Below are 15446 nucleotides of genomic sequence, written 5' to 3' on the forward strand. Positions count from 1 at the left end.
AACTCTTATGAAATAAATCATGCAAGAAGAAACATTGGCAAATTACATGAAAATGTCTACGAAACAATTTGAATTCAGTATTTTCGTTCTAGAAAACGCTTTTCTTGTTGCAGATTTTTTTTAAAAGCAGTCCTAAAGAATTGGACAAAAGTGACTAACCTTCAGACAAATCGTAATCTCATCTTGAAAATTCTTCATAGAATATAAACTTTGGATTTATAACTGGTATTCGAATAAACTTGGGATCGTTGAAAAGCTTAAACACAAATATATACATATTGTGAAGTACCAGTCACCCGACTCGTAGGACCTAAGTGTCCTCAACCAGGCGGGGCAGGTGGCGTCACCATGACGACTTGTTGATGAGGAGTCTAGTTGGTATTACATTGTATTCAATCACTTTTCCTTCTTGTAGTCTTTAAAAAATTCTTTGGAAAAATTATTAATTAAGAACGTTTATGTTTTTTTTTGTAAGCAAAAATGATGAAGCTGAAAAATAAAATATAGTTTTCTACCGATTTAAAAGGGTGAGTAATGTGTTAGAACCTAAGTAACATATGGAGAAGATTTATTGTGTTACAAACAGGTTTTTCCTATAAAACATATATACCTAACAGAGGTCTTAATGATTAGAGTTTATCAATATTGACGTCTAAATTCTTCGAATCTTTACTCGATTATTAATTGCATGAAGATGTGATGCAGGGATATATTCATGAGCGCACGGATGGTAGCCGTGCTGCGGCAAGTCCCGTCTTGCCCTGCAAGAGGACAGATCCGTGTGGTTAGCCTCAGCCTGACTTCTCCGGCGACCCATCTAAATTCATGGGAGCCAGGGGCCCAGTTGAACCCGGCGGGAAGGAACGACTGCGGCGGTTCTCCTGTTCCGTCGGCGAACACGGGGGAAAATTTCTCGTCGGAGCGCGATCCTAATTCGGGCTCGCCACACCAAGGCTCGGCAGGTCTGTCGCCAGCTCCCGGCGTGGCCATTACCTCGGCGAGTGGCGAGCGCCAAGTCGCTCCTGCCACCAGGGGTGGTCTCCTCGATTGGGTTCCACGAGCGAGATCTCCTGATGATTCTGTAGGAGAAATCCCGGCACACCACCTTCTATGTATTTCTTTTATGTAAATTCTTTCCCCCCCCCCCCCAAAAAAAAAAAATATGTTAACAGCCTCGTAAAGAAAGATGGGGACGTCAGATGGTTGAAGAATTAGAACTCTTTCACAGTTTATATGTATGAATTAAACATAAACCAATGTCTGATCCAATCGAATGGGCAGGAATCTTTTACCAGCGATTCCTCGAAAGCATTACCTAGTCACTGAAAAGCAGCAAGGGCCATCGCAAAGTTGTAATCACACACGCAGTACCGTGTGGTCCGTAAAGGAGCTGGTTTATTTCGTCCTGCAAGGTGGAACAGTCTCCGAGGCGGGACTCCGGCAACAGCCGGGCGGGAAGCGAGCAGGTACCTCAATCCCGACGAGCGCGGTCTCGCGGGGTCCACGGCTCGATCGCCGGCCACGTTGACAAGCGTGTAGTTGCAGGGCGGCAGCCGGCGGCAACGCAGCTGTCCCTAGTTCCCAGGGCGATCCGTCACGATATGCTTTGCCCCCGTCCGGCCAGGGAACGATTTCGAATTCGAAGCCCTTTTCCGGACGAGGGAGACGAAGAAAGAAAGAAACAAACAATTTCGCTCGGTCGACGGAACACGAGTGTTCGGCCGTGGGGATTTTATTTATCCTCGTGTGGACGCAATCGCTGTGGGATGGCTCTTGTCTGGTTTCCTTTTCTCTCTCTCTTTCTCTCTCTCTCTCTCTCTCTCTCTGTTAATACACACAGGGTGCTGTAGTGGTGGAGGGGACATGTTTTCTGGATCTGGTAGCTTCAGTAAGGCGGGGCTCTGGACTATACAGATCTGCAAGCAGACTACCAATCTATCCTTAAAGGGCGCACATTTGGGAGGGGTGGAAGGAGGGTGCGTTGGCCTTCGGGCCTCCGAAAACATGTTAATACACACACACACACATCTCGGGAGAGAGGTTATGAAAGCGGAGATGGTGGTGTAGCTGACCGCCGCGGGGGAGGGAGAGGGAGAAACGCGTTAGCCGCCCCGGTGCTGCGTCATCGTGAAGTGGCCTCTGCGACACGTGGACCCGCGCTGGCACAAAACCTCTCCCATTTTCTCGTGACCCGAAAAACACTCGCAGCGCGCCCCTCCTCCAGGTGAATACGGCACACCACGCGCTGGAAAAGCCTGATGTGTTTCCGTTGACACCACCGATCAGTTCCCGAACATGTCCGAACTTCTGTGCTCACTCGTGCAACTTCGCGGTAGCAGGCATAAAAAAATAAAATATATGTGGTACTAGTCATACATTATCAAGGTTTTTTTTTAATGTCTCCTTGGTCCAACCCAACAAACTATTCATTTTAGTAATGATCACCAAGACGACCAAAAACCTACCCTCCATAAAATAAAACCAAATATTACGAGAGATTGTCTTATACTTTAACATCTTTTTAACGTATCATTCATATAACTGAAGTAATATAACCAAACCTTTTTTTTTTTAAACTTGAGTAAGAACGAAAATTTAACGTCTCATGGAAAAAAAATGCATAACGTATTTTTTGCGAGGGTTTTTATTTAACACCAAGCCTAACCTAACCATATTCTTTTACAGTGGAAAAAAAAAAGAAAGAAAGAGGAGATGAGCGAACTTTGACTATTCGGGGTCAGGGATTAGTCGATTACCTCGCGCGCGATCGCTCGTGCATTATTTCCCGTCCCGGCCAATCACTGCGCCGGCGGCTGTGGCAACGCTGATGGCCTCCTGGGGCGCTGCCCGGCTCGCATGCAGACCGCAGGGCGCTCAGCGACCAGGTTCCATCACGCAGCCTGAGGCACCTCCGCAGAGAGCGCGATACCAATTGTCGCAGGGTGGTCACGTTTGCTGCGTTGCAAAGGAACATGACTTTCCTCACGAATGCTGTTTGAAAATATCTTCAAATAGCAAAAGACTTTTAAAAAAATGTAATATCTTGACAGTTATCAATGCCGCTGTTATGTGATCAAAATTTTAATCATGAACATACATGGAAGTTTAAAGTAATTCCAAAGTAAACGTTTGAAATGTTGTTAATTGTTCTTTTATTTTCGCAATTTCCCTCAATTCATTCCACAATTTATCTATTAACAATAAATCATCCTCACGGTCACTCTTTCAAGGGTAACGTTGCGAGAAGAAGATGTTTGAGGCCGTGTAGTTCGCTTTCGTGAGTTAATGTCAGGCCATTCAGTCGCTGAAATATTCAAATAAAAATTGTTAAGCTAAGATTTAACAAGAAACTAAAATTATCTGTAATGCTTTAAGTTGTGGGCCTTCCAAGATTAATATTAAAAATATATACATTCGGGGTTCAACAGTTTGAGGTATTTGTCAAGACTCTTAAATGGTTGATCAAATTAATTTAAATTTGATTTAAGATCGAGTTGAAGATTTCGCAGATTAACAGGCAATACACCGAGAATACACGTTTAAGTGTTCCTTTTTTATTTCAACTTTTTTAAGGTAATGTGCCGGAAATTAGGCATTTCGTCACCTTTTTTTTTAATTTTTTCTATAATTTTAAAATTTTTTGGGGTTTCTATTTTTTTTAATTTATCTGGTTGTTAATGGGGGTGATTTACTTTTTGTTAGGCCGGTGTACGCCACGGATTTAAACTTTGTGCCAGTGGACCGAAGCCCCTTCCCAGGGGGCCAATCTGATATTTTGCTGTCTAATGTGGACATGGTCAGCCCGGTTGAAATTTCTCTCGCCTGCAGTCACGTCCCGAGTTTGTAATTTTAATTCCCTGCATGACCAAAACTGCTTTGAGCAGCTCCTGGGCTGCAAGCTGCTACCTTGTAGAGGCCTGCTGAGAAAAGCATGTCTCGTCACGAAGCAGTCTCCAGTGGAGCTGCGTTCCCACCTTAGTGGCTATTTCTGCCCCCCCTTCCTCTCTCTCCTCCTCACTTTAGTTCTGAGAAATCAAGCTAGGAGAAGTGACCGGACGGGACGATGACCTGATGCAAAAACATTCTCCCGGGTCCGACAGACACATCCCCGACATCTAGCGGAGGAAAAAGTAACCGCGGGCCTGGTCGCCAGCGTGCAGAGCTTACCCTCATGACACCTGGTGGCAAGTCTGCTCACCACCTCAAGTAGTTCCCCCTTACGCCGCTAGAAAGCAGCGTCGCGGTGCCATAAGGCACTATGCTTTCCTCTCGCGGCCCGGAGAAGTCGATTGTTCGTTGCTTTCGTTTCGGTCCGGTAGAGAGCGCGCATGTCGTGTTGTTGTCACGCCCGCCTCGGACTCCTTCGGAAATTTTCGGCCTAGAACCGAACCTATCCCCTCCTTTGACCCGGGGCCTTACCGCCCGATTTAATTAGGTGCTTTGTCCGATTGCGGAGCACTCAGCGCTCTGACCTCGGCTACTGACCACGTCTCCTCTACGTCCTCTGCGCTAAGAGGCTTTTTGCGGGAACGGTGATTTTCGTGTGCACGAGAATGTAGTCAGCTTGCTTAAGGGATGTGATCCCGTTTGTACAGTAGCCAGGCAGAGGTAGTTTTTAGAAAAGTCATGCGTAGTTAAATTTTTATTTATTCTTATTTAATTCTAAAAATTCTGGTTTCGTCCGCGCATCCTGACTTCTCGGTCCGCGGCATCCTGATGTCGGCGCGAGACACCTAGTGAGCTCCGAACTCTACACCCTGGTTGGTGAGTAATCCGGCCTTTTCCCCCCCATTCCCGTTTGTTGGCCTTTTGCGCCGACGGTGTAGGACTATCTGGAAGCAAGTCTAATTCGTTTTGAATTTGATTTGGGTTTCAGACAGGGTCGAAGTGCTGGAGAGACAAATTGCTCCCAGCTCGTGGTCCTGCACCTCCACTGCGGGTCATGTTAGAAGAGAGGTTTCCGCAACCCGACGTTATTTTTTGAAGACCAGGGTGGTAATGTGAAATCAACATCCCCCCCCCCCCCCCCACTTTCTAGCTACGAACTACATTAATCGAATGAATAGCCTACCAGTGAACAGTGCTTTCCTCAAGAATATTTAGAATCAATAAAACTAATCATCGATGTAATAATTGAACAAATCAAATTTTGGTGTGATACTAATAAATTTTTGTTTATGTTATTGTTTGTTGTTAAAGTTGAGTATATGTGTTATTCTAATCTAGGGCCGGCCCGTTCTCGAAAAACTTAAGTATATAATTAATATTTTAATTGGGAAACTGTTAAATGCCAAATCAAATGAAAACGGAATTCATTATTTACCTTTTTTTTAATAAAACAGGGAACCTATAGACCAAGGTACTTGTGTAGTGTTAATTTATTTATGATATACCTTCTTCCCGTAAACGATCCACCAGCTCCCCAGTTGCTTGTGTCAGGGAGTTCCAAATTGTCTTGTTCTCCACCTCGTGCCACCTCTGGTCAATAAACTTATTTTTCTTATTTTTCTTACCCAGCAGTTTCCAAGGCTCTTTTTAATTAATTTAAAATAATTTAATTTTGAGGCACGAGGGGCGTAACAGTAAGCAATAACAAATCTGTGCTGTCAATTCTAAAGTTAAAAAAAAAATTACCAAATTCGTTGTGATTTCTGACAACATGGCTTTTGTAAAGGCAGAGAGTTCAATAAAAATTTATAGAACTTAATTTCTCGTCGACATCAGGTTTACTAGAGACGATGAAAGGTGATGAAATGCTAATGAGACATTGACCTAATGAATGGACAGGGGGGAGACAGGAGCTTCCCGAGAAAACCCACTATCTCACGGCAACGTCCGCCACGTTTCCCCGCCGGCATCAGATCCCGGATCGTCTTGATAGCAGGAGAGCGACCTGACCACTTGACCACAGAAGCCACCATCACGGTTGTCTCGGGTCACTAAGCTTAACATACAGGAAAATTATGCGTAATTATAGAACGTTTAAAGAGAGTGTTTTGTGGAAACTATCGCCTATTAATCAGGATCCTATGGAATTAGGTTGTCCAGGAATAAGACCATAGTCTAGCATTTTTGAGAATCCGGGTTCGATTTCGGATCTTGGCCATATTGATGATGGTTCTCTGGAGTCACTCCAGACAAATGCTATTTTTCTATGACAAAGGTAAATTCTCCCCCCCCCCCCCCCTCCTTTTTTTACCCTTGATTTTTCTACTTTTGTTTCATTCTCTAATAACTTTGCTATCGGGATAGTTAAAAAAAGAGTAAATGAAGTTTTGGGTTTAAATTGGACTGTTTGCATTGAAGTGTTGAAATTCAAAAGGGACTAAGTGCCAAAAATCTGATGAAATTTATTCTTGAATATTACCAGGCACGACATTATACTACATTTATATGTAACAGAATACCAACAAAATTTTGACATTTTAGAGATCACTAAGCATGACACTCAGAATATTTCGATGGAACAATCGTGAACATTTAGATCTCGAAACATTTTCCCTTTTGAATTTCAAACTCTCTAATTTGTTTTACAGCAGGGCTGGCATCATTCACGCAAGCGCACACTTTGTTCAGGTCCAAGTTAGCACGCCACTGCAGGCTTTAGTTGGCCCTTCGCACGCACAACTATCGTTATCGTAGGTGGTCACGGTGGTCGGCAGAAAGAGGGGAAAAGTTAAGTTTTTGTTTTCTTTTTCTGTGCAGCTGGACTTGAAGTGAACATGACATTGTTGAAGAGGTTGAAAAGTTTTCCCGGCGTGCCAGAAGACTGGTGTGTTTCGGAAAACAGCAAAAGCTCGCGATAACTCCGGAAAGGGAGAAACGCGAAGGTGTATCGAGACCAATGAAAACTTTTGTTTTTCTCCTACTTTCGTTTGATATTGTTGTATTTATACGCGTATTTTTTAAGTTCCTGGTGGTATCAAACTCTGGTGAAATAATGTCGTTTTAAACATCTCACTCTTTAGTAACAAACCACAAAACCTTATGCTGTTGGTGACGTCTAGTTGTCTAGAGATATAAACAATTTTGCGGGTAGTAATGTTTCGTACCTTTTGCGCAATCAAAAATTACGGAATTTTTAAGGGCACCTTTTACTTCATCGCCTTCGCCACTATATAGAACTAGAAAACCATTTGTAATATAGAAAAATGCCCTAAGAAAATACCAAATGTTAATAATTAATGGAAAAAAAACTTTAGTTGGTTGGTTCTATTCTTACAGATAAGTCCCTATTGTCCATAATTATCTCTGAAACACATATTTAACCAAGCATAGTGCGTATCTGAAATTTGTAGCTTTAACATTTAATTTGATCCCTTATTACATTTACTTAATAAGTTCAAAGTAAGACAGTAAAAAATTAGTATAAAGATGGGATACAACATACGAAAAACGAATTAATTTTTTTTACATATAAAATCTAATCGCGTTGCCCGAAATTCACCAATTATACTGCGTATGCACAATATGTTGTTTGCTGCCAAGTCGGAAAAAAAAGATTGAATTATCTGCATTCATCTATTACTTGGATGCTTTCAGTGGAGCTTTTTTTTAAGGATTCTTAGTTAAACTTAAGGACTTTTATGGACCTTTATTCAATCGAAGATAAATTAATGACTTTTTAAGGATATTAAGGAGGCGTATGAACCCTAGGCATTGAGGAATAATTTCGTGGTTACTACGTAATGCTGACATGGGGAATTTCTCAAAAGATTGGTGGCCGTCACATGTTTGTTTTGTTTTGGTTCATGCGCTTGTTACACTGCTAGGAAGGCCTCCCCAACTTAACCATTCTCGTCTATTAGGGAGCACCTGATACTACTAGTGAACTATTCCTTCATTTCCTTTCACTTCAGGTCTTCAGTCATGTAACTCGACAGTCCATCCTCCGGAACAACATAATTCTCTTGTGAGGGAAGCGCTTATTGTTTATTTCATCCATTCGACGATATGTGATGCAGAAAACGGGATTTAAATCTAGATTTCCCTGGAGTGAACCATATCGACCACATTTAAAATTTAGTGGCGGAACCACAGCGAGGGAAACATGTCGTATAAAAACCCTTTTATTTTTATATTGCCTTCGAACTGCGTCACCATTTTTCCTACTGCAACAAAAAATTTTGGTAATAACTTTTGGAGCATTAATACCCCTTACTGTCTGATATTTATTTACTGTTGCATTCTGCAACTGCTGAGATGGTGCAGCTGATTATTTCACGCGGTTAGCTACAGATGTCATATTAATGACACAACCCGCGAATGCTTACTTCAGCTAATGCCCTATCAGGACATAAATGTGTTATACGGAGGCTGCAATGCAGGCTGTGAATAAAATGTCCTCTTGGTTCTGTGTGACCAAACTCTTGGAATCAACTTAACAGTTTGAAAGCAACAGAAAATGCTTTGTAAAAACACTTTGAAAAATCCTTCATTCACGAGATATATCACAAGTAGGTTTTTCTAATTTTTCTCTGCCTTGCCGTATAAATATATAATAAATAAGTAATAACAAATTTTTATTTATACACGGGCTACAAACATTAGATTGCAACATTTGAAAGAGCGTTTAATGTCCTCTCAGAAAATTTTGGTTTTAGTCTTTCGAGTAGTTATAAAATATTTGTCAAATATCAGTTAAAAGATGTATAAAAATTTAAAAATAGAAACTGAAACATTTACATTTACAGGGTTTGGAAAAAAAACTTATTTTACTTTATAACGAGCGAGTGGTTAGTTTACTATTCATTACTTCCCCTCCATAAAAAATTAATTTGAACCATATTTTAAAAAATTCAGTAATAATAATTATTAACCCTGCTATAATGTTATTTTTGTATCTGTGTATACCAATTAAAACTTTTTATAAGAATAAGTTTTGTAAAATGTTATCAGTTGACTAATTTTTTACTGACAGTACAGATTTAAAACATAATTGTATGTCAGTAAATCTATTATTTTTGGAATGGTGCAATCGAATTTGTTGTAGTCTTGGTACATTTGTAATAATTATGTTTTTTATACAGCAAGGTAGTGCAAAGTTGGTAGAAGACCAAATGTGAATTTTTTTTTTAAATGAAAGATTTTTCGAAAATTAAAATTTTTTTGTTGCTTTAGTGACGTACATTTAATTCGCGTGTTTCGGAAAGTAAGACATAACACAAGGTGTATATTTGAAGTAGCTTGGCTTCTGGGTTATAGCCGTGTCCTTGGCGAATAATTCACCGACGTTTCGGTCGACATTGCAGCAGTCTCCATCATCAGGGTAGGTAACTGCTCCCTGACGATGGCGACTGCAATGTCGACCGAAACGTCGGTGAATTATTCGCCAAGGCCACGGCTACGACCCAGAAGCCAAGCTACTTCAGACAATGGCCCTGAAAGCCTGCGAACATTATTGAGGTGTATATTTTACAAATTGTCCTTGACACAATTCTGTTATTTTCAAAGCGGTAAAAAAAAAAATTAAAGGATTCGCGGCGCCGACATCCAGATGGACTGGTTTCGCAACCGTTGGAAGCCACTGGAGTTCGGCAGCACTCGTGGCGCGGGGCTTATCTGCACCGTCGACGCAATCAGGCACGAGAGACATGTAGGCGAGCGAGCTGCGAAGATAAGCGGTGAGATAAGTTGATTTGAATGGGTTGGGGGGGGGGGGGGGAGGGGAACCCCAGCAGCTACAACTCTAGCTGTGTTCTCCGGGACAGCAGCCGCACCATATCTCTGCATTTACATACCACGAAGTTGGGTTGCCGCACGCCTTCCTGAGCTATGGTGCTCGATTGTACTTCGCAACTTCGTAACTGCGTACCTGAGTTTCTTCTCAATGCATCATTCTGGTCATTGTACTCGCACTTTATTCCATAGCTGGAAAATAGCTCCAATAACATTTCGTACGCAACTTCAGAAAATATTTCGAGAACCTACATACATTAATTTATTACTATTTCTAGTTTTTCAAACACATGAGTTCTTGGAATTTTTCCTTGCGTTTCAATTGGGAGACGATTCGTTCAAGAGCTCTGGGTAAACATTTTCAAACTCAATTTTCATATTTGCTAACGCACATCTGATTTTATTTTCGTCGTGTTGTCCTGAATTCGCGTGTAATGTTTCTTGTTTGCTTTCACTCTTCCGACAAAAATTTTCTTTACAAAGTAACTTAAAATCGATGTGCATCTGAATGTCGTCCTCTATCCATGAAACATTACTTTTTTCATAATTTTTTGAAGACAATAAAATTGATAAACAGTTTACTCGTTTCAAAAAATGTGAGATAAATCACCAGCAGACTGTGTTATAAACGCTGCTTCAAAAGTATTGAGAAATATTTTTTTTTCTATTTTTTTGTGAGAAAATATAATCGTATTCTTGTAAAAAAAAACAGCTTTGAATTCAATTCATAATTATTTCTTTTCTTACTAATTTGTAATGAAAATGAATTAGGCACGCTTTTTGAACTCTAATCTCGTTAAACAAACAAAGGTGATTGCAGTCGTAAAAAATAGACGCATCAATGGTTTATACGACAATTAGAAAAGGTGTTGGAGGTGTTTGTGTCAGTACCACTAGTTTAAATTCAGCCAAGTAAGAAATTACTTCTTTTTGAAACTTTGCGCTTTGAAGTAACGATTTTTTTTCGTTTAAATAGTGCGGCGTTATCTTGAGACTTGAAAAACTTACCATTCCACGTAAAGTTAATTTCCAAAAGTTTCCTCTCACATTTAGAGTGTGATAATTTTTTTTATTATCTGTGACTGAAAAGAAAAATAACCAAATTAAAATATTAAATCATAAATTTTCCCGAAGAATGTGGCTGAAATATAAAGATCAAATTAATATATATGTGTGTGTGTGTGGCTGTTAATATTTCTGTGCTGTGTTATAGAATTTAGTTATTAATGAATTTTTACTCAGTTGCAGAAATAGTGTACAAGCATTTATTTCTTTTTTTTTTCAATTATTATTAAATTATGATTTCAAAGGCATTTAACTTACGTGATACGTTGTTTCATGCTGTTAAATTCAAGCTCATACTTAATAAATAATGTTTAATATCATCAATCATTTTTCTGCGTAAAAAAAATCCTGAAGAAACCTACTTTTGTGATCAGAAGTACGCGATATTTCAAATTATGTAAGTTCTTTATACAAATTTTTTACAAATTGCGCATCCCAGTAAATTATTTTAATTGACAAATTTCTTAAAACTATTCACTCATGTCTCTAGCCTGTATGCTGCTGGAGCAAACTGGATTGATATGCACGTAAAATTAAATACCGGCTTCAAATTACTTTTTTGAAACGTAATGGAGCAATTTAGAACCACAATGGGAGCAGTTAAGCATTTAAAATTAAGATTTTTCTCGCCGTGGATGTTGGTTTTATGTGTGGACGGCTTGTTAGCAGTCGTCTGAATGCGCCGGCGGCGGCCGCTGAACAACGCGCCTCGCTCGAACTGCTGTGATCTTCGTGCGTGCCCGAGTCTCGCAAGACGGACGTGCCTTGAATGCTCCAGAAGTACCGCCGTCGCCAGAGGGTCGTTACGGCAACGTGACGGCGCGGCCTGTCACAGCCGTCCACCTCACTTTCGGTCTACTCACTTTCGCCAGGGTTCCGTTCTTCTACTCACATCAACGTGAGAACAATAATTGTGACATTTCACACCAAACGCAGCGGTATGTGGCAGCAGTATGTCCACCTGCTTCAAGTGCTTTTACATCCACGAAGGTTGATGTTTTAAAAAAAAAACATTTAAATAAAGTGCAACAGTACAGTTGCTACTATTTGTTATATTGGTTATATGTATACGTTATTTTACTCATAGACATGTGTACTTACATATGAAATTCATGCATGAATTTAAAACTAATGTCAGTTAGTTTATTAAAACATTAAATAAAATCAAACAAACTTTAAAAGTCTAATTTTTTTTCATATATTTATATGGAAATATATTGCAACCTTAGTCTGTTTATCAAAACTGTGTACTCTTAAACTTCTAATATCGTTTCATCGCTTGCATCTAAATGAGAGGACCGTCAAAGTTTAAAACCCACTATCGTGCGATGGCTTGTCTACTGGCATGATATATTGACCAACGATTAAAAATAAAATAAAATGGATAGTACTAGCAAAACGATGTGTTTAACTAGTGTCATGTTAACTGTAAGCAAATATTAGAATAATAAAATTTTGTCAGTACTCGTATACACACAAGATGTCTCAAAAGTCCACAAGGGGGTTTCGAAAAAGAGAATGAAAAACATCGGTGAACCCTTTTCTAACTAAAAGTGGGATAAATTACACAAACTGTACTTGTTTTTTTCAATACACGAGAAAAATGTAAAAAACTTATTATTTAAAATTCATTTGTGTTTCGTCGGTTTGTGTTGGCATTCTATATATTTGTTTGTATTTTACGAATTTTGTTACAATGAAGCTAATAGACGCACCGTGGTAGCACAAAACACTATCCAAATGCAATAAACAGATGTTAAAATGAAATATTTAGGTACTTGTTATTTATCTACGATGCTCTAAAAGTTGAAAAATTGTTTTTATTTTTATTTTAACTAGTTAACTAAGTGTTACAACATAAATAGTTACGAGTAAATATTACTGTACAAATTTTTAATCTACACAGTATTAATTCATCTTTGCATTAATTTACAAGAGCGAACTTAACAGATTTCCAGGTAAAAATTAAAATATATTGACTTTGTGCAATGTATATAGATCAATTTTAGTCTCACTTACATAAATATGTAACTAAACAATGAAAATTATTGATATTTAGCACTCCCACAAATTTATTTTAACACACGAAATATTTTATATTTCTTACATTTAATTTAATCTAAGTTTTAATTGTTTTAAAGTGTTTCTTAAGGCATTTTTTGATCATTTCTGAAGTATGAGAACACAAATATTGATTATAATCCTGTTTCGGAATGTGGAACAGTTTGCAACATTCAGGGCAAGTCACCCGCCACGTGTATCTAACGAGTATGTTTATATACTAAAGTTGTTCCACTTAGCGTTGACACTTTGTGTGCAGCATGGCTGTTGAGGGGTCAGGGCGTATCAAGCCGGTTTGTAGCAGCAGGACCTAACAACTTAGGCAACCCGCTCTTCAGGACTGCTGTGCGAGTGGTCACACACTAACCTCGAGACGCCAAGCTTAGGCCTGGGTTTGCTCTGTGAACTGTATTTTATATCATAACAATTTTAAACACGAAACTCCACTACAGTCAAAATAACTGAAAACTGAGAATTTAATTCTTTCCCAGATAACAACTACGTTTCTTCATCAGAATTTTTAGTTAATTCAGACAATAAATACGTCCATAATTTCAAGTGAAAATTCTTTTTCGACTAAAACCCGCAAATAGATATTTTTAATGCACTAGTAAAAAATTTTAATTTAAGAAAGTTTGATTAAAATTTCTAAGTCAGAAGCAAAAAAAAATAAATAATGAAACTATTGTATGCTTTTTGGACAACGATTTTCTGTAAATTTATTGAAAAAGGCCAAAAAAAAATCTATGAAAATATTTCACTTTAATACACAAAATAATTCTTTACAAATCAAGGAATGTTTTACAAGAAATTGGTCGTAATAAGTGTGAACTATATATTTGTATCGCGTGTGTTTAAAAATGCAAGGCAAATTCGCGAATAAGCACACTCGTTGAAATGGCGCAACTGAGGAGTATCGAAGCACGCCCGTCAAGGCCACTCCACTCTGCGCATGCGCAGTAAATGAGTCAGTTAAAGGCAGTGACGAGAGAGTGGCAGACGTACGGTCCCGTGAAGGACAGCAGCATCGCGCATTACTACCTACCCTGCCAACCCTGCCAACCCTGCCAACCCTGACAACCCTGACAACCCTGACAACCCTGACAACCCTGACAACCCTGACAACCCTGCCAACCCTGCCAACCCTGCCAACCCTGCCAACCCTGCCAACCCTGACAACCCTGCCAACCCTGCCAACCCTGCCAACCCTGCCAACCCTGCCAACCCTGCCAACCCTGACAACCCTGCCAACCCTGACAACCCTGCCAACCCTGCCAACCCTGCCAACCCTGACAACCCTGACAACCCTGACAACCCTGCCAACCCTGCCAACCCTGCCAACCCTGCCAACCCTGCCAACCCTGACAACCCTGACAACCCTGACAACCCTGACAACCCTGCCAACCCTGCCAACCCTGCCAACCCTGCCAACCCTGCCAACCCTACCTACCCTGACAACCCTGACAACCCTGACAACCCTGACAACCCTGACAACCCTGACAACCCTGACAACCCTGACAACCCTGCCAACCCTGCCAACCCTGCCAACCCTGCCAACCCTGCCAACCCTGACAACCCTGCCAACCCTGCCAACCCTGCCAACCCTGACAACCCTGACAACCCTGCCAACCCTGCCAACCCTGCCAACCCTGCCAACCCTGACAACCCTGACAACCCTGACAACCCTGCCAACCCTGCCAACCCTGCCAACCCTGACAACCCTGACAACCCTGACAACCCTGCCAACCCTGCCAACCCTGCCAACCCTGACAACCCTGACAACCCTGCCAACCCTGCCAACCCTGCCAACCCTGACAACCCTGCCAACCCTGACAACCCTGACAACCCTGACAACCCTGACAACCCTGACAACCCTGACAACCCTGCCAACCCTGACAACCCTGCCAACCCTGCCAACCCTGCCAACCCTGCCAACCCTGCCAACCCTGACAACCCTGACAACCCTGACAACCCTGCCAACCCTGCCAACCCTGCCAACCCTGACAACCCTGCCAACCCTGCCAACCCTGACAACCCTGACAACCCTGACAACCCTGCTAACCATACCAACACCGCCAACAATGCCAACCCTGACAACCCTGACAACCCTGGCAACACTGCCAACCCTGGCAACACTGCCAACCCTGCCAACCCTGCCAACCTTGCCAACCTTGCCAACCCTGCCAACCCTGCAACCATGCCAACCCCGCCCAACCTGACAACCCTGACAACCCTGCCAACCCTGCCAACCCTGCCAACCTTGCCAACCCTGCAACCATGCCAACCCCGCCAACCCCGCCAACCCTGACAACCCTGCCAACTCTGACAACCATGCCAACCCCGCCAAAACTGACAACCCTGCAAAAATGTCAACTCTGCCAACTCTGCCAACCTTGCCAACCCGGACAACCATACCAACACTGCCAACCCTGAAAACCCTGACAACCCTAACAACACTGCCAAACCTGCCAACCCTGCAACCTTGCCAACCCTGCCAACCCTGCAACCATGCCAACCCTGCAACCATGCCAACCCTGCAACCATGCCAAACCTGGAACCATGCCAACCCTGCAACCATGCCAACCGTGCCAACCCTGCCAACCATGCAACTATGCCATCCCCGTCAACCCTGCCAACCCTGC

At 41.4% G+C, this 15446-nt stretch overlaps 1 protein-coding gene across 1 annotated transcript; it reads left to right on the forward strand.

Annotated features, from left to right (window-relative positions):
• Positions 1–727: 727 nt before the first annotated feature.
• Positions 728–15112, forward strand: LOC134531259 (sporozoite surface protein 2-like). The gene is made up of 3 exons (XM_063366951.1): positions 728–962; positions 6706–6772; positions 13822–15112. The coding sequence occupies exons 1-3, from the start codon at positions 728–730 to the stop codon at positions 15110–15112; spliced, it is 1593 nt and encodes a 530-aa protein (XP_063223021.1).
• The last annotated feature ends 334 nt before the right edge of the window (positions 15113–15446 follow it).

This window comes from Bacillus rossius, chromosome 3 (assembly GCF_032445375.1).
Source record: "Bacillus rossius redtenbacheri isolate Brsri chromosome 3, Brsri_v3, whole genome shotgun sequence".
In the NCBI taxonomy this organism is placed as follows: Eukaryota; Metazoa; Arthropoda; class Insecta; order Phasmatodea; family Bacillidae; genus Bacillus; species Bacillus rossius.